Source organism: Poromitra crassiceps (assembly GCF_964638095.1).
Source record: "Poromitra crassiceps genome assembly, chromosome: 2".
In the NCBI taxonomy this organism is placed as follows: Eukaryota; Metazoa; Chordata; class Actinopteri; order Beryciformes; family Melamphaidae; genus Poromitra; species Poromitra crassiceps.
The window spans coordinates 72,714,965-72,742,322 of record NC_139624.1 but is presented as its reverse complement, the minus strand read 5'-3'; the positions used below and the strand labels follow the sequence as shown (position 1 = coordinate 72,742,322).

At 45.3% G+C, this 27,358-nt stretch overlaps 1 protein-coding gene across 2 annotated transcripts in view; it reads left to right on the top strand.

Annotated features, from left to right (window-relative positions):
• stau2 (staufen double-stranded RNA binding protein 2) overlaps positions 1-27,358 on the top strand; it is a 260,599-nt gene that overhangs the window by 124,431 nt on the left and 108,810 nt on the right. For both annotated transcript variants that reach the window (XM_083631974.1, XM_083631973.1), the window contains exons 10-12: positions 4,598-4,726; positions 8,597-8,654; positions 25,007-25,341. In XM_083631974.1, the coding sequence (XP_083488100.1) occupies positions 4,598-4,726; positions 8,597-8,654; positions 25,007-25,341 (522 nt within the window). The remainder of the gene's footprint in view (positions 1-4,597; positions 4,727-8,596; positions 8,655-25,006; positions 25,342-27,358) is intronic.

The following is a 27,358-nucleotide window of genomic DNA, read 5'->3' as shown; positions in this document are numbered from 1 at the left end:
AGAGCGAGCATTTTATTTATCCCCAATGGGTAATTCTGGCACTCTGTTGTCAGCAGAGACAGCCAAATAATGAAAAGCTGGCATGGCTGCAATCGGGACAGATGAACAAATTTTTTTAATTAGATGTTTAGATTTTGTTCACTGGCCTCTAAATTATTTAATTTGGGTGTGAATGAGTGAACGACAAAATACCCTGTAAGGCCGTGTGTCGACTGGTCGTCTATTCGTGACATTTAAACACTGGAAGAGCGCTGGGGAGCGCTGATCCGAGCGCACAATATGCAAGGAAGCACATTGAAAATAACGTTAGCTCAGCAGCGGTAGCTAGCTTGATAGCTAACAGCTAACAAGCTAATAACACACGTACTCTCTCTCGTAAGCCTGTCTTTTATTGTGATGTACTGTCTGTGATAAAAGCACAACACTCACCAGAAATATTAAGTGTCTACTAGCCAATCTGCTCCCACAATTGAGCCTTTCTGTCTCTGTTGTGATCATTTCTCCATATGATTAGTTGCCTGAAAAGGAGCGCTCAACACCAGCGTCTTTCTGAAAAGTTCAGATATTTTCAGCTGGAAGCGCTGGGAGCCGGCGCACACAAAAGTCGGTGCGCTCTGAAAAAAGACGCTGGTTGCAGTGCACTTTCTCTAGATGGCCGTATGTGCCCGCATACAGTGTTGGGCAGTAGCTTGCTACAAGTAGTGAAGCTACATAGCTTAACTACATTTCTCAGTAGCTTGGTGGTAGCTTCACTACTCTTGAACCAAGTAGCTTTTTCAGTAGCTAAGCTATTTATAGACCCAAGTAGCTTGTAGCTTCCCGCAAAAGCTACAAGCTACTCGCCAGAGAAAATCCATGAGCAAAGCACGCAGTGGAGATTTCTGCTGTGGTTTGGATTAAACAGGAGGAGACATTGCATATGTCAAGTGTGCCTGTGTAGCCAATAAAGCACTTCCAGTTCCATGACGGACAACAAGTGTTGTTGTCTCATCCTTGCTTTTTAGCATCCTTGCCTCTCTTGCAGCAAGACCCGGCACTACTCTATTGGTTAAGGGTAGGGCAAAATATGTCATGTGCTGGGCGAAGTCACATCAGCAACAAACTTTGAAAGATGGCAGAGCCAGAGGGAGCCACTGGCAGTGATGAAGAAGAAGTTCAGGTTTTATTGTCTGTTTTTGAATATTGTGCCAGTGAGAGTTTCAGTGTGTTTTATAATATAATAAACAATCAAAATTTGATTTTTTTTGCCTGCCTATTTGTTTGGTGGAAAGTTGTTCTTTGACATGAAGTTGATTCAATGTGAGAAAAAAAAAAGGCTTTGATGTAGCAAGCTGCTTTTGCCATTTTGCTCGTAGCTTAGCTTGCTACATTTCTCTGGGGATAGCTTCAATGTAGTTTAGCTATATTTAATCGAGAGTAACTTACAATAGCTTAGCTTACTACATTTTCCAAGTAGCTTGCCCATCACTGCCCGCATACTAAGGTGACCAGATTCCTGAAATGAAAATCGGGGGCATTTCCAGTTCTGCAGTCAATATCTCATTAAAATATCCAATGTTTTCATCTATGAAATAAAAAAAATGGGACAATTCTTGTTTCATGTATTTTCACCATGGTACTGTAATAAACGATGGTGCAGGCCAACTGATAATCCTCCAAAATACAACATTAAAGGTCCTTACACATCGGGAGCGTTTTTTTTCGTGCGATTAATTTGCACGTCAATAATATTTTCCGAACCTATATCAGTTCATGCAACCGTGCATACCAACGGCGAAGTTTCGCTGAGCGTTATTGCGGTGTTTATTTTTTCGAACCACGGTCGATTTCTCAGAAATTCGCTTCCGACGTGTACACATCTGTGGCTGTGATTGGCAGATGGGTCAAAACTCGCATCGCAATTTCGTGCCGTATATTCGCATCGCTCTTGATGTGTAAGGACCTTAAGACACCAAGTCCTTGAGGAACACCATAGCATGCTGTGATTTGATATAAAAAACGTTTGACATTAAGGAGATTGCACTAAATGAGCAACATGGTTGGGACCAATGGATGCCGTAGGTCTTCTAGTTTCATATGATATACTCTAAGTATCTTCACTTCAGCTTTAGAGCCTCTGAAAGGTAGTAATGTCGACCACGGACTAGGAGTAGAAAATCGGGGACATTTTCAGGGACAGATCCCAGCTGGGGACAGGTCACCAAAAATGGGTACTGTCCCCGGAAATCGGGGACGTCTGGTCACCTTACCGCATACGCTCTCTCCTCATGGGAAACAACTAGGGATGCACCGATTGCCATTTTCTTGGCCGATTCCGATTTCCGATTTTTGAATAGTCTGACTTGCCGATACCGATTTTTGCCGATTCCGATTTTTTTTTCTAAAAACAACAATTGACAGCTTACACAAACGTTTTTGTAACTTTGTTTAAAAATTAAGATTCATAGAACAATTCTTACATCTAATGGGGATCCAAATAAACAAATAAACAATTCTTATCATTTGCATGAAGTAGGACCTTCTCACTCAAACACTCAAAATAAAAGTGTTCCAGGTTAGGCTACTGGACAGAGCTTTTTTGTGCAAATACAATGAATACAAAAATTAAATTAAATCCAATAGCCTATATCCCACAGCTATCATGCATTTACTTTTCCAAAAGAAAACAGGTGCAACAGAACATCAAAATGATCCATGGACAAGGAGTTTATAGACTGGCTCCAGACCAGTCCTCTTGAGTAGAGGGGAAATGAGTTTATGAGTTACAGTAACGATCTTCAGTCTGAATATCAGGCGGAGTTTACACACAGTCCGAAGTTTGGTATGCGTATTTTTATCTGCCATCCGAAAAAATATCGTCACGCACAGAAAACGTTGCACACTTGTGAGTCCGATGCATTTATATTATTATGTCCGTCGTTCTCATGTCGTTCTATTTGCAATACGAAACAAATAGTCTCTCCTGTATCCACGTCACGTTACAACATGACTTGACAGGCTGAGGCAGCAGCGCTGATGTGGAATGGAAAAGCAGGTCGGGGAATGGTTATCATACTGGACACAATGCTCGCGTTCACCTCGCCAAGCCGGCTGTGCGCGGTGGCGGGTTGCTGGAGCACCGCTTCCCGGGGAGAGAGAGCAGAGAGAGAGGGGCCAGTGAGGTGAAGCGAGCCGCTCTGACTGGACTCCAGCCGAGCGGGACTCGGCCGCATCTCTGTCTCCACGGCTTATTTTCAACTTGCATGTGTGACAAACTGCGAGCTTTGTCTACTTCACTGACGGTGAAAAAAATCCACAACGAGGAAGGTATGCTGGCGTGTGTGGTGTGGTGGCTGGGTGCCTGTCTCGGTGCTTTGGGGTGCGCGCACGTCATGTGAAAATCGGCTCACAGAATCGGCTATTTAGAGTGACCGGAACAGATCACCGATCGAGGCCGATCACGTGAAAATCGGCCATTTCCGGTCACGTGCCGATCGATCGGTGCATCCCTAGAAACAACTGAAAAAAGACGCTGGAGCTTAGGAAAAGAAGCTTACAGTAGTTTTGCTTATTTCTTCCAGTCAGTTTGTAACAGCCTTGCCACATTGCCTATATGAGCCTGGGTATCCAACTGTACACATACTCAGTCCAGTTTCATTTGTATGTAACAGGCTCATTAGAATTCTTCTGTTTGTCTTTGTCCTTTTCTTCCTGTCCATCTCTATCTCTCTCTCTCTCTCTCTCAGTCAAGCTCTTTCTCTTTGTCTCTCTCTCTCTCTCTGTAATCCCCCTCTCTTTCATAGGAGGAACAGAGCTTCTCTTAGCGTCGGGCAGTAATTCAGCTTCAAACCTATTCTCCATTCCTCTTTCATGCAGGCATTAGGCCCTGCTTGTGTGTGTGTTCCTTTTGTGCGCTCCACTCACTTCTACAATTTCCACATTGTTTCCTGTGGTAGGTAGGCAGCGGGGCTCAAATGAGTCTCTGTTTTCGCCTCTTTTGTGTTATATCCCGCCAGCACTACTGTAGGTACAGCAAGCTCTGTGCCTTGTGTCCAATGGCTTTCAAGGGGCTGATGACTTCTTTTTTTTATTTAATAAAGGGGTGATTGTGTTTATATTAGTAATTTATTAAAGCTTTCCTCCGCAATAGATCTTGTAGGCTACTCGAGGCTTTCAGAGCAGCACTTAGTGACCATGTCAGACCACTTGAGTAAATGCGCCGAGGCCCCGCTATTCACAGGGCCTTGGCTCCCAGAATGTTATTTGTACAGTGTAATTGTCTGTTTGCATAACATAACGACGTCTGATATTCACTTGCAAATATCTGCTTACATTCTGTGTCGACAGATTTAATGTTTTGGGATCACTGCAAAACAAACACTTCAGTCGGATCCTCTTTCGTGTGATGCAAATCGCTCGCGGGCTCGCTCGGCACCAGAGGCAAAGCGCTCTCTCAGCTGAAATGTTTTCAAGGCGGAGAAGCGTCATGAGAAAAGTACATTTGACGTCGCGATTCAGGAAGCCATCGAGTGATCCAACGCCATGCTGCTGTGAAAGTGCCGGATATCTTCAAGCGTATTGTTGTTGTCAGTCATTCCGCATGTGTTTGTCTCCTCAGGTGAAGGTGAATGGCGAGGTTGCCACAGGAACAGGGCCCAATAAGAAGGTGGCCAAGCGCAACGCGGCCGAGGCCATGCTGCTACAGCTGGGATACAAGGCGTCCACCGTGCCTCAGAGCCCCCTGGAGGTACGCAGCTTATTTTACAGCCAGTTTATATACCTGTCTCCCACTCCATTAGGCTCTGCAACTATTCAGCCCATTTGTTTTAGTGCCCGAGCATGTGTGTGTTTTAAACAGTTTGTGTGTCAAAGAAAAAGGAATACTTAATTTTTTACTTTTTATATCTGCAAAATCTGATTTGTTAAAGAGCAGAGGGAGGGGAATTGCAACTGCTCATCATTTTGTCCTTCCCTCCAATTAGTGCTACACAATAGTATATCACAATTTTACTTTTCACAATTAATAATGGCAGAATTTGGGTGTCCGGGTAGTGTAGCGGTGTTACATAATCACCATCATCTTAATTCACCTGGTTGGTCTTCAGATAGAGATGATGTTACATAATCACCATCATATCTTAATTCACCTGGTTGGTCTTCAGATAGAGATGATCTTACATAATCACCATCATATCTTAATTCACCTGGTTGGTCTTCAGATAGAGATGATCTTACATAATCACCATCATATCTTAATTCACCTGGTTGACCTTCAGATAAAGATGATCTTACATAATCACCATCATATCTTAATTCACCTGGTTGGTCTTCAGATAGAGATGATCTTACACAATCACCATCATATCTTAATTCACCTGGTTGACCTTCAGATAGAGATGATCTTACACAATCACCATCATATCTTAATTCACCTGGTTGGTCTTCAGATAGAGATGATCTTACATAATCACCATCATATCTTAATTCACCTGGTTGACCTTCAGATAAAGATGATCTTACATAATCACCATCATATCTTAATTCACCTGGTTGGCCTTCAGATAGAGATGATGTTACATAATCACCATCATCTTAATTCACCTGGTTGGTCTTCAGATAGAGATGATCTTACATAATCATCATATCTTAATTCACCTGGTTGGTCTTCAGATAGAGATGATCTTACATAATCACCATCATATCTTAATTCACCTGGTTGACCTTCAGATAAAGATGATCTTGCATAATCACCATCATATCTTAATTCACCTGGTTGGTCTTCAGATAGAGATGATTTTACATAATCATCATATCTTAATTCACCTGGTTGGTCTTCAGATAGAGATGATCTTACATAATCACCATCATATCTTAATTCACCTGGTTGGTCTTCAGATAGAGATGATGTTACATAATCACCATCATCTTAATTCACCTGGTTGGTCTTCAGATAGAGATGATGTTACATAATCACCATCATCTTAATTCACCTGGTTGGTCTTCAGATAGAGATGATCTTACATAATCACCATCATATCTTAATTCACTTGGTTGGTCTTCAGATAGAGATGATGTTACATAATCACCATCATATCTTAATTCACCTGGTTGGTCTTCAGATAGAGATGATGTTACATAATCACCATCATCTTAATTCACCTGGTTGGTCTTCAGATAGAGATGATCTTACATAATCACCATCATATCTTAATTCACCTGGTTGGTCTTCAGATAGAGATGATGTTACATAATCACCATCATCTTAATTCACCTGGTTGGTCTTCAGATAGAGATGATCTTACATAATCACCATCATATCTTAATTCACCTGGTTGACCTTCAGATAAAGATGATCTTACATAATCACCATCATATCTTAATTCACCTGGTTGGTCTTCAGATAGAGATGATGTTACATAATCACCATCATATCTTAATTCACCTGGTTGGCCTTCAGATAGAGATGATCTTACATAATCACCATCATATCTTAATTCACCTGGTTGGTCTTCAGATAGAGATGATGTTACATAATCACCATCATATCTTAATTCACCTGGTTGGTCTTCAGATAGAGATGATCTTACATAATCACCATCATCTTAATTCACCTGGTTGGTCTTCAGATAGAGATGATGTTACATAATCACCATCATCTTAATTCTCCTGGTTGACCTTCAGATAGAGATGATCTTACATAATCACCATCATCTTAATTCACCTGGTTGACCTTCAGATAGAGATGATCTTACATAATCACCATCATCTTAATTCACCTGGTTGGTCTTCAGATAGAGATGATGTTACATAATCACCATCATCTTAATTCTCCTGGTTGACCTTCAGATAGAGATGATCTTACATAATCACCATCATCTTAATTCACCTGGTTGACCTTCAGATAGAGATGATCTTACATAATCACCATCATCTTAATTCTCCTGGTTGATCTTCAGATAGAGATGATTTTACATAATCACCATCATCTTAATTCACCTGGTTGACCTTCAGATAGAGATGATTTTACATAATCACCATCATCTTAATTCACCTGGTTGGTCTTCAGATAGAGATGACGTTACATAACCGGGGCTCTCTGTAGAATATTCATCTCCCCTCCAGTTAGTTAGCTATGCACTGCTACATACAGCATGGTATTCAGACAGCCATACTATATAGCTCAAAGATGATGCATTGCTCTAACAGGATGACTGTGTGAAGATAGACACATACGGGGCTATACTCCAAAGAAACCGCACCCCATTTTGCACTCCATGCCATGAATCACATTGGTAGAATATTTTTGACTCTTTGGCACGCCTCCCTCCTCCATTTCAGAACAGTCAAGCTCTGACATTAGCTGCATTGTAGTCGTCTCTTATGGAGATGTCTTATCTCTGTCTTATCAGATGTCTTACGCTTCAGAGCATACGTCTGTATGAAAATGAAAAAAGAAATTATATATTCTGGAAGCTCTGCACAGTCTAAATTTGCGGCTGAGAAAACCTCGAGCTGTGTGTGTCAAGAAGGAAACGCCAACAGTTGCATACAATTTCAGTGTGCATCATTGCTTGAGGTATTATTATACCTGACCTGTGAAGTGTTTTGTGTGTGCGTGTGCATGTTTGTGTGTGTGTGTGTGGTTTCAGATACACAAAGTTCTCCTGTACTAGCAATAAGTAACACTAGTTGGTTTGGTATCGCTGTGTAAACGCGGATACCCACACACCACTGCCAATAGGTGACGCCTCTCTTCATTCAGAGCGGCTCAAGGCAGAACAATTGGGACAGAATGGTGTCAGTGGCTGTGATGTATGCAGAATGGTGTCAGTGGCTGTGATGTATGCTGGGGCATTGGCTTGACAGCTATGGGGAACGTCTCTATAAGAGCTCGTCGGACGGCCCACTTCTCTCTAGCCAAGATCCTCAGACAACCCCAGGCTCTATGGAATGATCAAATGGCATTAGCCAAGCTCCTCTTTCTTAAGATAGGTTGTCTCTAGATCTCCTCCATCTCCTCCCCCTCCCCCGCTCTCTCTCTTTCTCTCTCTCTCTCTCTCCCCCCTCTCCCTCCCCTTCTGTCTGTTCTTGCACTTACGGAACTCTGTCTCATTGCATATGTGAGTGCGTGTGTGAGGGGGGGAGTGGGGGAGTGGGGTGCATTTGTTTACAGCCATGTCATCTCCTCAGCTGTCACACACATCAGAGATGCTTTGTTTTCCTATCTCACACATGCTCGCGTGTGTGTGTGTGTGTGTGTGTGTGTGTGTGTGTGTGTGTGCGTGTGCGTGCGTGCGTGCGTGTGTGTGTGCAGGCCACATACCAGCACAGTGAAAGTGACAGAGTGAATAGGGGTCTCTTTTTGAAGTACTAAACATTGACAACCCCTCTTAATGAAGTAGCCGGAGCAGACAGACACTAGGCTCCTTGAGCATCCCCCTCCTGTGAGCTCTTGTCTCTTTGTGCTCCAAACAGTAGGAAGGAACTTGTCTGACATGTGTGAAGCCGCGCTCTGTTCAAGCCTCTTAAGTCTCTCTTACCTCCTTCTTCTTCTCTCCTCTCCACATCTACCTCCCCCCCTTCTTCTTCTTCTTCTCTCCTCTCCACATCGCTGCAGATGGACAACAAAGGCTGGAACGGACAAAAGGCGCCTTTTACCGAAGCGACGAGTAACAGTGAGTATCCCCCCGCACGTCTCCCCTATCTCCCCCCCCCCCCCCCCCCCCTCGCTGCCTCTCTCTCCCTCTGTCTCGCAGGTGCTTTAAGCGGTGGAGATGGCCCGCCGTTTAATCTCACTGACTGGTCAATGGGCAGCTGACCGACAGCTCAATCGGCCGTGCGTCCTCGTGGGGAGCCTGCGAATTCAGCCTCATTCACAGCGGCTTACAGGGCCTGCACACTGAGGCCCTCCAGGGAGTCCTCCTCCTCCTCCCCACTGCAAAGACCTACCCTTTCACTCTGGATTAACACACACGCACACACATGCACACATATGCACACACACGCACACAATCCTACACACACACGCACGCACGCACACACACACACACACACACACACACACACACACACACACACACACACACACACACACACAATCCTACACACACGATGGTGAGTCTGGATATGTGAGATGATTGCACAAGGGTTTTTGATTGTGTGATTGTTAACGGTGTTGATGTGTTAATGAGGAAGAATATATAAACAGATTTGTATATATATGGAGTGTGTATATGTGTAAAAACAAAACAAATCACCTTATAAAGGAGGAATAGAGAGCCAAAGTGAAACGTCACTTCCTGCTTTCTCCCTGTACCAGCGCTAAAAAAAAAATATGAATGGCGGTGAACGGAGAATAATGTTACTTTTTTGATCCCGTTTGAATTGTGCCACGGGGTGCCAACGTTAATTTTGTCCATTTAAAACATAACTTTGCATGTAAAGAAAGTCGCAGTTTGTCGTCAAACTGAAACGTAGGGGTTCGTTTCGTATACAAACTACATAGTTCGTGGAAGCTCGTGGCATGTCACCGGTCTTCAGCTTTGCCGGTAGAGAAAGTGACGTCAGTTAGGTGACAGTGTATGTAGTCTTTCTGATTTATAACTTCTAGTGCAACAGTTTGGCGACAAACCGCGACTTTCTTGACATGCAAAGTTACGTTTTAAATTGACAAAATGAACGTTGGAACCCCGTGGCACAATTCAAACGGGATCAAAAAAGTAACTTCTCCGTTCACCGCCATTCATATTTTTTCAGCGCTTGGGGGAGAAAAGCAGGAAGTGACGTTCACTTTGCCTCTCTATGAAATAGAGTATGATGATAGGTGATGTTTCCAATAGATGGTATGTCACCTCCTTGGTGGGTGTGAAAGAGTCACCTTGTTGTGGGAGATGAAATAAGGCTGGGGCATAATCGTGTATTAAAGTTTTGGTTTCCACAATAAGTATTTGTACAATATTGGCATATTCCTGCAGTTGAAAATAGTAAAGCTTTTGATGTAAGATATCTTCATACCAAAACCAGAGACCTTTAATATTAAACACCCCACTCCAGGCTCCGCCAATTGTAAGAAACTAGGGATCTTGCGTGCTGTGCGCGCTCGATTCCCAGGGTCGCCTAGGAATCCTAGGCTCGCCTGCTATGCAGGCTCACTAGCTCGGCCGCTGCGCGGCCTCGCCCGTCCTGCAGCTCGCCCGCTGCGTGGCCTTGCCCGCAACTCGGCTGCTGTGTGGCCAATTAGACCAGCACCACTGATGATGTCAGATTTATGACATCACTGATGATGTCATCAGTGGGATTTATGACATCACTGATGATTTCACAGGGGGATTTATGACATCACTGATGTCACAGTGGGATGTATTACATCACTGGGATTTATGACATCACTGATGATGTCACAGTGGGATTTATGACATCACGGATGATGTCACAGTGGGATTTATGACATGACAAACAGACAGAGCCCCAGCCCTCATTTATATACTGATGATGATGAAGAAAAGAAATGGTACTCTTCCGGTCTGCTAAATGAGCGTGGTTATCAGCTTGTGATTGGCTATCTGTCAATGGTATCAAACTTCATTGGCTGATCATCAGTCTTCTAAGGGGGCATGGCAGTGGCGAAACCTTCGTGGCACAGATACAGGAAGTGATTGGAAGTTAGGGTGTCTCTATCTATATTAAAGGTATCTGCCAAAACTGATAATTGCGGTTGAAAATCATGTTCACAATGTCTAGAAAAATAATCGGGATAATCATTTTAGCCAGAAATTCTACAGCCCTAGTTGGAGAATATATGGCAATTGGAGTAGGCAAGCATTGGTTATGTAATGTGTTGATCATTATTATCATTATGTAATGTGTTGATCATTATTATCATTATGTAATGTGTTGGCTGATCAGATAGTCAGGAGGAGATTAAGAGATAGAAGAAGAAAGAATGGCCTCACCAGTGGTCGCCTCGTGTAAAAGTTTGTGTGTACGCGAGGCTGGGGAGGGGGTGGTAGGAAACAGCTGGCCTGTGTCAACTGCAACTGTCAGCAGTTAGCAAGTATTGTCCCCCAATCAATATAAAAACAATTAAACAATTAAATAGACTTAGCCTCGCTGAACTCAAAACACTATTTCAAGAAGTTCTATTTTCAGTTGTGAATCTGGCAACACCAACTTTTGTTAATTTAGTCCTGGTGCTCTTGAGACTTAATGATATGTTTACAGTATTACAGGTGTCATGAGTTATGTAGAAATCCAAAATGAGGGATGATCCCTAAGCGCAAGAGTTATGTTCATTGCAATATCGGAGCCCAATTTGTGGTAATGTCCCAGCTTGATAAAAGAACACACTGCAAGAAGTGATCTCTCTCTGTCTCTCTCTCTCTCTCTCTCCCTCTCCCTCTCTGTATGTCTTTCTCTCTCGCTCGCTCTCACACTCGCTCTCTCGCTCTTAGTGCCGTCAAAGTCAATGGCAGCAGCTTGAGAAAGAGCAGTTTGGGGGACAAATGGAGAGTCTGTGAAATGTGGAGCAGCCGAGTGGAAAACAAACAGATAGCCTTATTAGATTCAAATGTGCTGTCGTCACTCCCGTCTAATGGGGACTCTTGGCAGCGCTGCGTAGCTCCAACTACAGGCTGGATAGATCCGACACAGGGTATCCAACTACAGGCTGGATAGAGGGGAGTGGATGTGATGTTTCTACTTTCCCATGTTGCAGAAGTACAACGCAGATTGGTGAGACTAATCACTGGGAATTGTTGTTCGCTGGTTCTTGTACTCTGATGTATTCAGATGAAAACCCAGCTCCTGCCACAGCCACTCGACGAGCATAGCACTCACATCTGTAATTTAGTCCGCTTTTCTGAGCGATATATCATCTAAATTATGTTTATGGATATATTACTCGTTCATTTGGATCGACTGTTGTAGCGCTGCTCGTGGGTTGCTATGGTAGCTCAGGCTCCAGGCATTGTTGCCCCGTTGCCTCCAGAGCAGAGCCCCCTGGGAAACGGAGTCTTCCTTATTTGGCGATTATTCCCATTGTTGGCTAGTAAGGAGCACGCCTCTGGAGCCGTGCCATTCCCAGTCATAGTTTATCTCACACTCAGCGTGAGGCTTAACTATCCGCTAATTAGCTCTTTAAACCTCCCCAAACCGCACAACACTCACATGCTAATGTCCAAATAATGTTTATTGCATAAACACCATTTACAACTCATTCAAGCAGACGCAGCTGCTCGCAGTCCTGTGTCTGTGCGTGACGTGTGTGTGTGTGCGTGTGTGTGTGTGTGAGAGACACGTGTGTGTGTGCGTACTGCTCTCGTATGTGTGTGTGCTTCAGTATTGATGAATGGAAGATGTTTTGGGTTGTGCAAATCAGTTCAAAATATTGCATTGCACGCAACAAAAATAAACTGTGACATCATCTCCATAATAATATTGTTTTTTCCCTATGCTAAACAATGGCTATTGTAGCCTGTGCACTTGTGGTGCATAAAAGCTTGTTGGCTAGCAAAGCGTAAATAGCAGAGAATGACGTTTCGAGTGATCAGGTGTGATCATCAAAGGTGGAAGTTAATTGCACTTTCTCACAAGCTCTCTTTACGAGGGTTTCAATGACGGAAGTTGCTTCCACGGTTAACTTCATTCTACCATAAACGCACATTTTATGAGGATTAAAAATGACCGAGCTGAGTGTTGATGTCTAGAAAATGTTGTTTAGTTGTGCTGTAGTGGAGGGCGTCTGGACAATGTAGAGCAGTGGTTCTCAAATGGGGGTCCAGGGACCCCCCAGTGGTCCTTGAAGGGGTTCCAGGGCGGGGTCCCCAGCCAAAAGGGGGTTAATTTATTTTTAGATTCATAAGTAACACAATGACTATTTTGATCATGGGTTTTATACACTTTCTGTAATAAAACATCTAAAAGCATCAATCTTATTATATGGGGGACCGTGGGACAAAATCCTATCAGATGGGCGTCCGTGGTCTATTTTGTTTGTCAGTTTAGGGGTCCTTCATGTGAGAAAATATGAGAACCACTGATGTAGAGGTAAAAGCACTCTCCGACCACCACAGACCACCATCACTTCCCGGTAGCAGTACTTGCTCAAGTGTTCCTACAGACACTTTTGTTGTTGTTGTAGTGACTGCGGGTGGGAAGCCGGTGGGGTATGAGGCCTGGTCGCTGCACTAGCGCCTCCTCTGGTTGGTCGGGGACGGGGTGCCTGTTCTGGGGGAAGGGGAACTGGCGGCAATAGCGTGATCCTTCACGTGCGCTACGTCCTCCCGGTGAAACTCGCTATCATGTTAAAAGAAACGGATGCCGACTGCGCGTGTATCGGAGGAAGCATGTACTGTATGTGCTAGTCTACAGCTCTCCCCAGATCGACAGAGAGGGTGGAGCAACGACCGGGACAGCAGGGGGGAATTGGACGACTACAATTGGGGAGAGAATGGGAGAAAAAAATCAGGGGGGGGGTAAAAATGGTAGTGTAGTGAGTGATAGTGCCATCAGGTACTGTAGTGAGTGATAGTGCCATCAGGTACTGTAGTGAGTGATAGTGCCATCAGGTACTGTAGTGAGTGATGGTGCCATCAGGTACTGTAGTGAGTGATAGTGCCATCAGGTACTGTAGTGAGTGATAGTGCCATCAGGTACTGTAGTGAGTGATAGTGCCATCAGGTACTGTAGTGAGTGATAGCGCCATCAGGTACTGTAGTGAGTGATAGTGCCATCAGGTACTGTAGTCAAGTCAAGTCAAGTCAAATTTTATTTATATAGCACCTTTCATACACAAAGGCAATTCAAGGTGCTTTACAAAAAAATAATCGAAAAAACAAGCAGCAAAGCAATGCACATATAAAAAAACACATAAAAAACACAGCCGACAGTTTTAGTTAAAATATATACTCAAATTAACAAACATGAAACATTATTTCTGTTTTAAATAAGTTACAAGGCACTCTTCAGTATTATTATTACATGTACAGTCCATTTGTTGGAAATGTACAGGAAAAATCTTTTTAAAATTACAGGCCGAGAGAGGCAGTAGTTTAGTAGCAGTTAAAAGCAAGAGTAAACATAAAGGTCTTTAGCTTGGATTTAAAAATAGGCAGAGTAGGGGCAGATCTAATGTGTTCAGGGAGTTTGTTCCAGTTATGAGAGGCATAGTGGGAGAACGCGGCTTCACCATGTTTAGATTTGGTCCTTGGGACAATTAGTAGACCAGTGCCTGAAGATCTCAGGGATCTGGATGGTTCATAGTGTAGAAGCATTTCAGAGATGTAGTGTGGGCCTGACCCGTTGAGAGATTTGTAAACTATTAGCAGAATTTTAAAGTCTATTCTAAGATTTACTGGCAGCCAATGCAGGGATTTGAGAACTGGTGTAATGTGTTCAGCTTTCTTGGTTCTTGTTAGAACTCTAGCAGCCGCATTCTGAATGAGCTGAAGTTGTTTAACAGCTTTTTTGGGAAGACCATTGAAAAGACTGTTGCAGTAGTCTAGCCTGCTAGAAATGAAAGCATGAATTAGTTTTTCAAGATCTTGTTTGGACATATAGCCTCTAATCCTTGCTATATTTTTTAGATGATAGAAGGCAGATTTTCTTATAAGCTTGATGTGGGAGTTGAAATTTAGATCAGAGTCAATAATAATGCCAAGATTTTTTACCTGGTCCTTTGGCTTCAGAGATAGGGATTCGAGGTGAGCAGTAACTTTGAGCCTATCTTCTTTTTTGCCGAAGACAATTATCTCTGTTTTGTCTTTATTAAGTTGGAGAAAATTCTGGCACATCCAATCATTAATTTGCGCAAGGCACTGACACAGTGACTCTATGGGGGCATAGTCATCCGATGAGAGGGCTATGTAGAGTTGGGTGTCATCTGCATAGCTATGATAAGCTATTTTGTTTTTTTGCATAATTAGGCCCAGAGAGAGCATATAAAGGTTAAACAGGACAGGACCTAAAATTGATCCTTGGGGTACCCCACATGTCATTTTGGTTTGGTCAGATGTGTAGTTGCCAATGGAGACAAAGTAGTGAGTGATAGTGCCATCAGGTACTGTAGTGAGTGATAGCGCCATCAGGTACTGTAGTGAGTGATAGCGCCATCAGGTACTGTAGTGAGTGATAGCGCCATCAGGTACTGTAGTGAGTGATAGCGCCATCAGGTACTGTAGTGAGTGATAGCGCCATCAGGTACTGTAGTGAGTGATAGCGCCATCAGGTACTGTAGTGAGTGATAGCGCCATCAGGTACTGTAGTGAGTGATAGTGCCATCAGGTACTGTAGTGAGTGATAGCGCCATCAGGTACTGTAGTGAGTGATAGCGCCATCAGGTACTATAGTGAGTGATAGTGCCATCAGGTACTGTAGTGAGTGATAGTGCCATCAGGTACTGTAGTGAGTGATAGTGCCATCAGGTACTGTAGTGAGTGATAGTGCCATCAGTTACTGTAGTGAGTAATAGTGCCATCAGGTACTGTAGTGAGTGATAGTGCCATCAGGTACTGTAGTGAGTGATAGTGCCATCAGATACTGTAGTGAGTGATAGCGCCATCAGGTACTGTAGTGAGTGATATCGCCATCACCAGGCAAAACTGAGCACACTGTACAGATGGTACTGTAGTGAGTGATAGTGCCATCAGGTACTGTAGTGAGTGATAGTGCCATCAGATACTGTAGTGAGTGATAGCGCCATCAGGTACTGTAGTGAGCAGACAATTGGACTCGAGTCATAGGGACTCGGACTCCAGTCGACTCGAGTCGCAAATTTGACGACTTCCGACTCGACTCGGACTTGGAAGGTAAATACTTGAAACTCGACTCGGACTTGGAAGAAAATGACTCGAAACTCGACTCGGACTTGTGACAAGATCAGCCGAGTGCACCAGCTGGGCGTACGCCTAGGTTTACACGCTACGTCCGATGTAGAACTCAAAGTTACGACTAACTTAATTTTATGACTAGTGCACCCTGTATGCGCTGCGTCTGTGTATGGAGCAGGCGTAAAAGTTACACCCAAATGCGTAGCTACTCACTGACAGCTGTCTCATCTTGATCTGCGCGTGATGCGGCCGGAATCTTCTCCAAAAATATCGATCGATATGTGCTGTAAATAGACGCATCAGCAATGTAATGCAGTGTAATGTAATCAGCGTCTTGGTACAAGGCTAATGCGTCGGAAGATCTTTCTCAATTTCTTCCTGACTTCGTCAACTGCCCGCAGTGCGCAGTCTGCCATCGCATTCAGTACTGATTGCACTTGTGATCAAACTGCTTGTGTTGGCGCTGTTAAATTGAGCTGTGAGAATGTTTCTATGCTTTGAATACAACTCTATAAGTTTGAGCTGAGTTGGAGCTGTCTGTCAGCTGTCTCGAGCTGAGAGCTCGTCTGAGAGAAGTGTGTTGCTTGGCAACAAGCACGTATTAACGTGAACGCGCACGTCTGCAGCCTAAATAATCTCTGCCTTGTCATTTTTTCTAACCTGTGACTCGACTTGACATAACCTGTGACTCGACTCGAGACTTGACTTGAAATAACATTGTGACTTGACTTGACTTGACTTGCCGACAAAAGGAAAGACTTGGGACTTGCTTGAGACTCGGGACCAATTGACTTGAGACTCGCTTGGGACTCGGATCAGAGGGACTTGGACAATTGTCTGGTAGTGAGTGATAGCGCCATCAGGTACTGTAGTGAGTGATAGTGCCATCAGGTACTGTAGTGAGTGATAGTGCCATCAGGTACTGTAGTGAGTGATAGTGCCATCAGGTACTCTAGTGAGTGATAGTGCCATCAGATACTGTAGTGAGTGATAGCGCCATCACCAGGCAAAACTGAGCACACTGTACAGATGGTACTGTAGTGAGTGATAGTGCCATCAGGTACTGTATGTAGTGAGTGATAGTGCCATCAGATACTGTAGTGAGTGATAGCGCCATCAGGTACTGTAGTGAGTGATAGCGCCATCACCAGGCAAAACTGAGTACACTGTACAGATGGTACTGTAGTGAGTGATGGTGCCATCAGGTACTGTAGTGAGTGATAGCACCATCAGGTACTGTAGTGAGTGATAGCGCCATCAGGTACTGTAGTGAGTGATAGTGCCATCAGGTACTGTAGTGAGTGATAGCGCCATCACCAGGCAAAACTGAGTACACTGTACAGATGGTACTGTAGTGAGTGATGGTGCCATCAGGTACTGTAGTGAGTGATAGCGCCATCAGGTACTGTAGTGAGTGATAGCGCCATCAGGTACTGTAGTGAGTGATAGTGCCATCAGGTAATGTAGTGAGTGATAGTGCCATCAGGTACTGTAGTGAGTGATAGTGCCATCAGGTACTGTAGTGAGTGATCGCGCCATCAGGTACTGTAGTGAGTGATAGCGCCATCAGGTACTGTAGTGAGTGATAGCGCCATCACCAGGCAAAACTGAGCACACTGTACAGATGGTACTGTAGTGAGTGATAGCGCCATCAGGTACTGTAGTGAGTGATAGCGCCATCACCAGGCAAAACTGAGCACACTGTACAGATGGACCAACATGACGGGAGAGGGCTCAGTGGTCCTCATAAAGAACAGCGCTGCCTTATGTAAGGCCATTCATTCATCCATCCCGCTCTCCTGGCCTCGCTCTCCCATGTCACACACACACACACACACACACACACACACACGCAAAGTAATGTGTGCGTGTGCAACTAGTGTGAATAATCTGTGTGTGTGTGTGTGTGTGTGACATTTGAGTGTAGTAATGTCCTCTGCCTCTGAGCAGAGAAAGGCAGCGCTACAACAAATGGAGTGGTGGAGAGACAGGAAGAGAGTGCAGAGAGAAAGAAGAAAAGAGAAATAAGAAGAGAGTGATTTTTCTCCCCTCTATTCCCATGGGTATTGCAGCAGGGCTTTTCACTTGAGTTGCCACATTTCATTTCCTGCTGTGCATGTCTGTGTGTGTGTGTGTGTGTGTGTGTGTCTGTGTGTGTGTGTGTGTGTCTGTGTGTGTGTGTGGACATGTATTAACGTTGTGTGTGTGTGTGTGTGTGTGTGTGTGGACGTGTATGCGAGTGTGTGTGCACGTTGTGTGCATGTCTGTCTGTGTGTGTGTGTGTGTGTGGACGTGGATGCGAGTGTGTGTGTGTGTGTGTGTGTGTGTGTTTGTGGACGTGTATGCGAGTGTGTGCACGTTGTGTGCATGTCTGTGTGTGTGTGTGTGTGTGTGTGTGTGTGTGGACGTGGATGCGAGTGTGTGCATGTGTGTGTGTGTGTGCGTGTGTGTGTGTGGACGTGTATGCGAGTGTGTGTGTGTGTGTGTGTGTGCATGTGTGTGTGTGTGTGTGTACGTGTGTGTGTGTGTGTGTGTGTGTGTACATGTACGTGTATGCGAGTGAGTGTGAGTTGTGTGTGTGTGTGTGTGTGTGTGTGTGTGTGTGTGTGTGTGTGTGTGTGTGTGCATTTGTGAACTATGTGAAGGTCTTGCTCCAGCCTGGTGATTTATAGCGCTGGGCTCCGGCCCTATCTGTTTTGCATCAGTCTCATGCTTGGCTCTGGCTTCCCTCCAGCGCTCCCCTGGCCCACCGGACGCACAGTCTGGGTGGGACCCCTCAAAACTGCCTGGAACCAGCACCACGGACACACACTCTCACTGCTTTCACTCGCTCTCTCCTTTCTCAACAATGATCAGTCTCTCACTCTCTCTCTCACTCTCACTCGTGCTTGTCTACCTCACTCAATCTTAATGCAAACATTCTCACACACACACTACTGGCTCTCTGTCTTTTACTGGCTCACTCCCTGTTGGTTTCTGTCTCTCACTCTTTCTTTCACTCTCTCCTACGTCTTCTCTCTCCCTCTCACTCTCCTACGTCTTCTCTCTCCCTCTCACTCTCCTACATCTTCTCTCTCCCTCTCACTCTCCTACGTCTTCTCTCTCCCTCTCACTCTCCTACATCTTCTCTCTCCCTCTCACTCTCCTACGTCTTCTCTCTCCCTCTCACTCTCCTACGTCTTCTCTCTCCCTCTCACTCTGCTACGTCTTCTCTCTCCCTCTCAGTCTCCTACGTCTTCTCTCTCCCTCTCAGTCTCCTACGTCTTCTCTCTCCCTCTCACCCTCCTACGTCTTCTCTCTCCCTCTCACTCCTCTACGTCTTCTCTCTCCCTCTCTCCTACGTCTTCTCTCTCCCTCTCACTCTCCTACGTCTTCTCTCTCCCTCTCACTCTCCTACGTCTTCTCTCTCCCTCTCACTCCTCTACGTCTTCTCTCTCCCTCTCTCCTACGTCTTCTCTCTCCCTCTCACTCTCCTACGTCTTCTCTCTCCCTCTCACTCTCCTACGTCTTCTCTCTCCCTCCCTCTCACTCCTCTACGTCTTCTCTCTCCCTCTCACTCTCCTACGTCTTCTCTCTCCCTCTCACTCCTCTACGTCTTCTCTCTCCCTCTCACTCTCCTACGTCTTCTCTCTCCCTCTCACTCCTCTACGTCTTCTCTCTCCCTCTCACTCTCCTACGTCTTCTCTCTCCCTCTCACTCCTCTACGTCTTCTCTCTCCCTCTCACTCTCCGTCCAATTCACTCCAACAACCTCATGTATTCAATTGCATCATGCAAACATTCTTACATACACACACCCACGCACACTTAGGCATACAGGCGCACACGCACGCACACACACACACACACACACACACACACACACACACACACACACACACACACACACACTTAGGCATACAGGGTCACACACACAAACACACACACACTTAGGCATACAGGGGCACACGCACACACACACACACACACACACACACACACACACACACATTCACACACACACACTTAGGCATACAGGGGCACACACACACACACACACACTTAGGCATACAGGGGCACACGCACACACACACACTCACACACACACTTAGGCATACAGGGGCACACACACGCATGCACGCACACACACACACACACACTCACATGGATTACATCCATTGCCCCTTCTCGGCCCCCCTCTAATGCTGTGCGTCCACGGCTGATGTCATGTTGGCTAACACCTTAGGTTTTTTACGACGCTCGCGTTCAGAATGCGCAGGCCTGCAAGCTTTACTCGTGTAAATTCAAATTAAACTTGTCATCGTGATTGGGGGGGGGGGGGGGGGTACGAACAGTTGTGTCATCGCTGGCTTGGGCTAGTTTGTTGTAGTATGAGTAATCTCCTGGATTTGATTGCCGTTTCCTTCTGCGTTTCTCCTCCTCCTCTCTGGATTGTGCTGTAAACTTCATTGTTCTTCTTGCAATGCACGTTTGCAATGTTGTGATTTTGTGACTTTTAGATATTTTCCTTTGATCTCTGAATATTGATATGACTGCTACGCCGCATACTCACATTAAATCTGCATTCAGCAATGTTTTTGTGTTCAAATAAGTGTTAAATGGCTCTATATTCTGGCAGCAATCACTGAAATAGAGTGTTTGGTCAGTAACTTGAAACCCCCAACCCCCCACTGTCCTCTATCTCTCTCCTGTAGTCCTGCAGGCTGGGCGGACGTATCTCCGCAACTGTAACTCGTAGAGACTCACAGAGGGCGGCATTAGATTCGGGGTGAAAAAATACATAATAGTCCTTTAGAGGGATCACGATCTGACCTTCCGTTTCCAAGAAAATGTCAACCTTTCTCTGATTGTAGTTTGAGGTCAGCGCCAATTTTCATCCAATCAGAGAAAAGTTGACATTTTCTGAGAAACGGAAGGTCCAATTGCGATGCCTGTAAATGAATGTATGTATTTTTTCATCCCAAATCCAACGCTGCCATCTGTGGACTACAGGAGAGAGATAGAGGACAGCGGGGGGGGTTGGGTGTTCCAACTTACTGCTTTAAGACAAATCCCTCATATCGAAAAGTATGTATTCTTGCCTATTGTGGCAATAAAGGTGATTGTGATTCATAATGGGGAAACACTGTCAGCAGATCCCCAGAAACCTTAGACCAGGACTAAAGCATCATCCCCGGTTTACTTAGGAGCTCAGAGTGTGCTTCACTTGTTTGTTCTCTCTTCCTCTGTGCGTACGTGTGCGTGTGTGTATGTGCGGTGCTCATGTTAACTCAAACAGGAAGTGGGCTGTCAGTCATGCGCTCACTCCAGCGCTTTCTCCCAGCTGTTGGTCCACGCATGCACACACACATGCACACACATGCGCACACACACACACTCTCACAGACATACACCCAGACACACACGCAGCTGGTCTTCCTGTCTCTGGTGACCTTGGCTGGGTTTCGGAGGTTCCGCATGGTTTTCACATCCACTCATCCCCACCTCCTCCTCTATCAGAACGGGCTCCCTCTCTCTCCTCTCCTCCCCTCTCCACTCACCTCCAGCTCGTCCCGCAGGGCGATCAAAGAACCCAACCTCAGCCAAGGTGCATCCTCCTTCCACCTGTCACGAGGACGTGAGGAGGAGGACGGAGATCTGAGCATGCGGCGAGCCAACGTAAACCAATGAGATGAATCCAGCAGGGTCTGGATGGGAGCGCCTGGTCCACCCAGCTGGCCAGAGCCTCCACATGTCTGATTAGAGCCGTGTCCTGTTGAAGAAAAGCCCGTCATGCAACAAAACATTTCTCTGGCTTCTCAGATCCCAATCCTGCCCGGACGTTTCCTAGACTCACTGTAATATTCGGACCGGAACCGTTACGTCTGCGTGCTGCCAACTCGTGCCGAGTTCTTCTGAGTGGCCGCCATGTTTAAAGAGACATTATAGGTGTAGCGGCGATGCCAATTAGCTGACAGTGCTGTTTCCCGTCATCCAAGAAAGATGAGGTCATAGCTGTTGTGTTGATGTTGGTAAGATGCTCGGTGCGTGTGTGTGTGTGTGTGAGGTCATAGCTGTTGTGTTGATGTTGGTAAGATGCTCAGTGTGTGTGTGTGAGGTCATAGCTGTTGTGTTGATGTTGGTAAGATGTTCGGTGTGTGTGTGTGAGGTCATAGCTGTTGTGTTGATGTTGGTAAGATGTTCGGTGTGTGTGTGTGAGGTCATAGCTGTTGTGTTGATGTTGGTAAGATGTTCGGTGTGTGTGTGTGAGGTCATAGCTGTTGTGTTGATGTTGGTAAGATGTTCGGTGTGTGTGTGTGTGAGGTCATAGCTGTTCTGTTGATGTTGGTAAGATGTTCGGTGTGTGTGTGTGAGGTCATAGCTGTTCTGTTGATGTTGGTAAGATGTTCGGTGTGTGTGTGTGTGAGGTCATAGCTGTTCTGTTGATGTTGGTAAGATGCTCGGTGCGTGTGTGTGTGTGTGTGAGGTCATAGCTGTTGTGTTGATGTTGGTAAGATGCTCAGTGTGTGTGTGTGAGGTCATAGCTGTTGTGTTGATGTTGGTAAGATGTTCGGTGTGTGTGTGTGAGGTCATAGCTGTTGTGTTGATGTTGGTAAGATGTTCGGTGTGTGTGTGTGTGAGGTCATAGCTGTTCTGTTGATGTTGGTAAGATGTTCGGTGTGTGTGTGTGAGGTCATAGCTGTTCTGTTGATGTTGGTAAGATGTTCGGTGTGTGTGTGTGAGGTCATAGCTGTTCTGTTGATGTTGGTAAGATGTTCGGTGTGTGCGTGAGGTCATAGCTGTTGTGTTGATGTTGGTAAGATGCTCGGTGCGTGTGTGTGAGGTCATAGCTGTTGTGTTGATGTTGGTAAGATGCTCAGTGTGTGTGTGTGAGGTCATAGCTGTTGTGTTGATGTTGGTAAGATGCTCAGTGTGTGTGTGAGGTCATAGCTGTTGTGTTGATGTTGGTAAGATGCTCGGTGCGTGTGTGTGTGTGTGTGTGTGTGTGAGGTCATAGCTGTTGTGTTGATGTTGGTAAGATGCTCGGTGTGTGTGTGTGAGGTCATAGCTGTTGTGTTGATGTTGGTAAGATGCTCAGTGTGTGTGTGTGAGGTCATAGCTGTTGTGTTGATGTTGGTAAGATGCTCAGTGTGTGTGTGAGGTCATAGCTGTTGTGTTGATGTTGGTAAGATGCTCGGTGCGTGTGTGTGTGTGAGGTCATAGCTGTTGTGTTGATGTTGGTAAGATGCTCGGTGTGTGTGTGTGAGGTCATAGCTGTTGTGTTGATGTTGGTAAGATGTTCGGTGTGTGTGTGTGAGGTCATAGCTGTTGTGTTGATGTTGGTAAGATGCTCGGTGCGTGTGTGTGAGGTCATTGCTGTTGTGTTGATGTTGGTAAGATGTTCGGTGTGTGTGTGTGAGGTCATAGCTGTTGTGTTGATGTTGGTAAGATGTTCGGTGCATGTGTGTGAGGTCATAGCTGTTGTGTTGATGTTGGTAAGATGTTTGGTGTGTGTGTGTGAGGTCATAGCTGTTGTGTTGATGTTGGTAAGATGTTTGGTGTGTGTGTGTGAGGTCATAGCTGTTGTGTTGATGTTGGTAAGATGTTCGGTGCGTGTGTGTGTGAGGTCATTGCTGTTGTGTTGATGTTGGTAAGATGTTTGGTGTGTGTGTGTGAGGTCATAGCTGTTGTGTTGATGTTGGTAAGATGTTCGGTGCGTGTGTGTGAGGTCATAGCTGTTGTGTTGATGTTGGTAAGATGTTCGGTGTGTGTGTGTGAGGTCATAGCTGTTGTGTTGATGTTGGTAAGATGTTCGGTGCGTGTGTGTGTGAGGTCATAGCTGTTGTGTTGATGTTGGTAAGATGTTCGGTGTGTGTGTGTGAGGTCATAGCTGTTGTGTTGATGTTGGTAAGATGTTCGGTGCGTGTGTGTGTGAGGTCATTGCTGTTGTGTTGATGTTGGTAAGATGTTCGGTGTGTGTGTGTGAGGTCATAGCTGTTGTGTTGATGTTGGTAAGATGCTCGGTGCATGTGTGTGAGGTCATAGCTGTTGTGTTGATGTTGGTAAGATGTTCGGTGTGTGTGTGTGAGGTCATAGCTGTTGTGTTGATGTTGGTAAGATGTTCGGTGCGTGTGTGTGTGAGGTCATTGCTGTTGTGTTGATGTTGGTAAGATGTTCGGTGTGTGTGTGTGAGGTCATAGCTGTTGTGTTGATGTTGGTAAGATGTTCGGTGTGTGTGTGTGAGGTCATAGCTGTTGTGTTGATGTTGGTAAGATGTTCGGTGCGTGTGTGTGTGAGGTCATAGCTGTTGTGTTGATGTTGGTAAGATGTTCGGTGTGTGTGTGTGAGGTCATAGCTGTTGTGTTGATGTTGGTAAGATGTTCGGTGCGTGTGTGTGTGAGGTCATTGCTGTTGTGTTGATGTTGGTAAGATGTTCGGTGTGTGTGTGTGAGGTCATAGCTGTTGTGTTGATGTTGGTAAGATGCTCGGTGCATGTGTGTGAGGTCATAGCTGTTGTGTTGATGTTGGTAAGATGTTCGGTGTGTGTGTGTGAGGTCATAGCTGTTGTGTTGATGTTGGTAAGATGTTCGGTGCGTGTGTGTGTGTGTGTGAGGTCATTGCTGTTGTGTTGATGTTGGTAAGATGCTCAGTGTGTGTGTGTGTGTGTGAGGTCATTGCTGTTGTGTTGATGTTGGTAAGATGCTCGGTGCGTGTGTGTGTGTGTGTGTGTGTGTGTTTCAGGGTGAGAAACAAAGAGTGTGTGTACGTCACACACACAGTCTCTTTCTTTCTCCCAGCAGACACTTTGATAGTGCTCGGAACTGCCAAGCCACATGAAACTGTCATCTACGCTCGCTTATGGAATGCCAGTTTGGGAGCCAACGCACACAGAAACACACACACACGTGCACACGCGCGCGCAAATGGCCACATTTCACACACACGCACACACACACACACACACACACACACACACCTTGGCTTTGTCTGGTGCTGACTGACAGCGAATTGTGTGTGCAAATCATTTTGACAGCTAATGATGTGACCTTCTTCCTCTCTCCTCCTCACCCCCCTCATCATCTGCTACCCTCTCTGCCCCCTTTTGATCAACCACATGACCCTGTTCAATACTTCATCACTACTGCTACACTCCTACCCTTCCTCCATACATATCCCCCTCCATACATCCTTTCTTTTCTCTCTCCTCCTGCATCCCCCCTCCAGCCCAGAAGGGTCTGCTCCACCTCAGCCCGGACGTCTACCAGGAGATGGAGGCCAGCAGGAAGCAGGGGAGCGGTGCCCCAGGCCCCGGCGGTAGCAGCCCCGTCAGCTACCTGACCTCCAAAGACATGGGGCCCTGCTCTGCCCCGCTGCCCCCGGGACACGCCCCTTACTACGGGGCCTCGGCCTCCTCGCCCAGCCCGACCGCCACCATGGCCAGGGAGCTGCTGCTGAACGGCCAGTCGCCCACGGCCGACGCCTCCCTCACCCTGAAGGGGAAGAGCTGTGTGCAGCCTGCACAGCAGCTGGACTACCTGGCTCGCATCCAGGGCTTCCAGGTGAGCCGCGGGGAGGGGAGGTGGACCAGGTTGTCAGCACGTCTAAAACTGTGTTAAATTGTATCATCTCAACTCAAGGCCTTTGAATGGTTTTGAATGGAGTTAAATATTATTTTAGGTCTTCAATTAATTCCATTTTTGATGTCTGAAAAATGTTGCGGCTTCTTGGTGAAGTGTTTGTCTCAGTGGGGAAATCAGCCCAGTCACGCAGGCCTATATGCCTACAGTTGCTTTCAATTTCACGTCAAATTTCAGTTGTGGAATTCAGTCTTAAATTTCATTTTAACTGGCATTAAAAAGGGTCTTTAATCGTCGTAAATTTTACTTGGTGAAACTTGCAGACACCCTGTGGTACAGTCACACAGCATGCACACATGCTAAAGTGACAGCACAGATGCGAGCATGCTGATGCATAAACATCACGCCCCTCTCTCTCCCTCTCCCCCTGGATCTACCCCCTCTGGGTCGACGCCCCTCTCCCCCTGAATCTACCCCCTCTGGGTCGACGCCCCTCTTCCCCTGAATCTACCCCCTCTGGGTTGTTCTAAATAACAATGTGTTGTTAGTCAACCTGCATGGTTATATAAAGTGTAAACCCACATACATACATACTGTACATACATACATACATACTGTACATACATACAGTACATACATACATACATACATAAATGCAGTACATACATACATACAGTACATAGTACATACATACATACATACATACATATACATACATACATACATACATATACATACATACATACATACATACAGTACATACATACAAACAAACATACATACATACAGTGCATGCATACATACATATATATACATACATACATACATACATACATACATACATAATATGTATGTATGTATGTACAGTATGTATGTACATACATATATATATATTATATATATATATATATACAAACATGCATACATACATATATACATATATATATACATACATATATATATACATACATACATATATACATACATACATACATACATATTGTAAGGAAGCTTGTGGGCTTGCCTCGTGAAGTGTGCTGGATCGTAGTTGAGGGCTCATGGGCCGTGATCGGTTAGAATCACAGAGATGTCGGTCCTCGGACGCGGTTGAAGGAATACCACTCGTGACCTGGCTGGTTGTAAGGCAGCCAGTCACCAGGGCCTGGCTGGTTGTAAGGCAGCCAGGATTCAGCTCGGGTTCGGATTTGGTCGTGGGAAGGGTAGACATTATGAAGTAGAAGAAGAAGAAGAATACAGCGTCACAGAACACCTTGTATATATCCCCACATTTAGTGTATGACATCATTGGTGATGTCACAACGTCCAGGGAGCTATGACATCATCGGTGACCCCGTAAAGTCCCGTCTGCCATCACAGTCAGCCTAGACCGTCTGACATCGCCGATGACCTCACAGGTGAACTCTGACGTCATCATTGATGATGTCACGGCGGTGTCATCGTCATTACGTCGTCGGCGCGTTGGTTCGGGGTCATCGATTGCCCCAAGAACAGGCCTAGTGGTGGGCCATTATGGACCCTTTTCTACACATATATACATACATATACATACATACATACATACTACTAGGGCATTCACGACTAGTGAATTGTACTAGTCGACTAGTCGTCCCTAAAGGTAGTCGACTAGTCGTTAAAAAAAAAAAAAATATATATATATATATATATATATATATATATATCTTTAAGAAAGAACAAGAGGTATTTACACGACATACATGGACTATCATATCCCATATCCCATATCCCCCACAAAGAACATCAAAACACAACAAAACAAAACAAGAAAACTGCATAAGATACACAATAATCCAAGAACAAACAAGACTATTGGACAAACAACCAAACAAAAACAATGCATTCAGCTCCTATCCTGATAAGCCTAATGACACTGGGGTAAAAAGTTCTTAAAGTCAAAGTCTGTATGTGGTTGCATCTGCCTTTGCTCTTGTAGTAAATGTTATCCAACGTATGGTAGCTT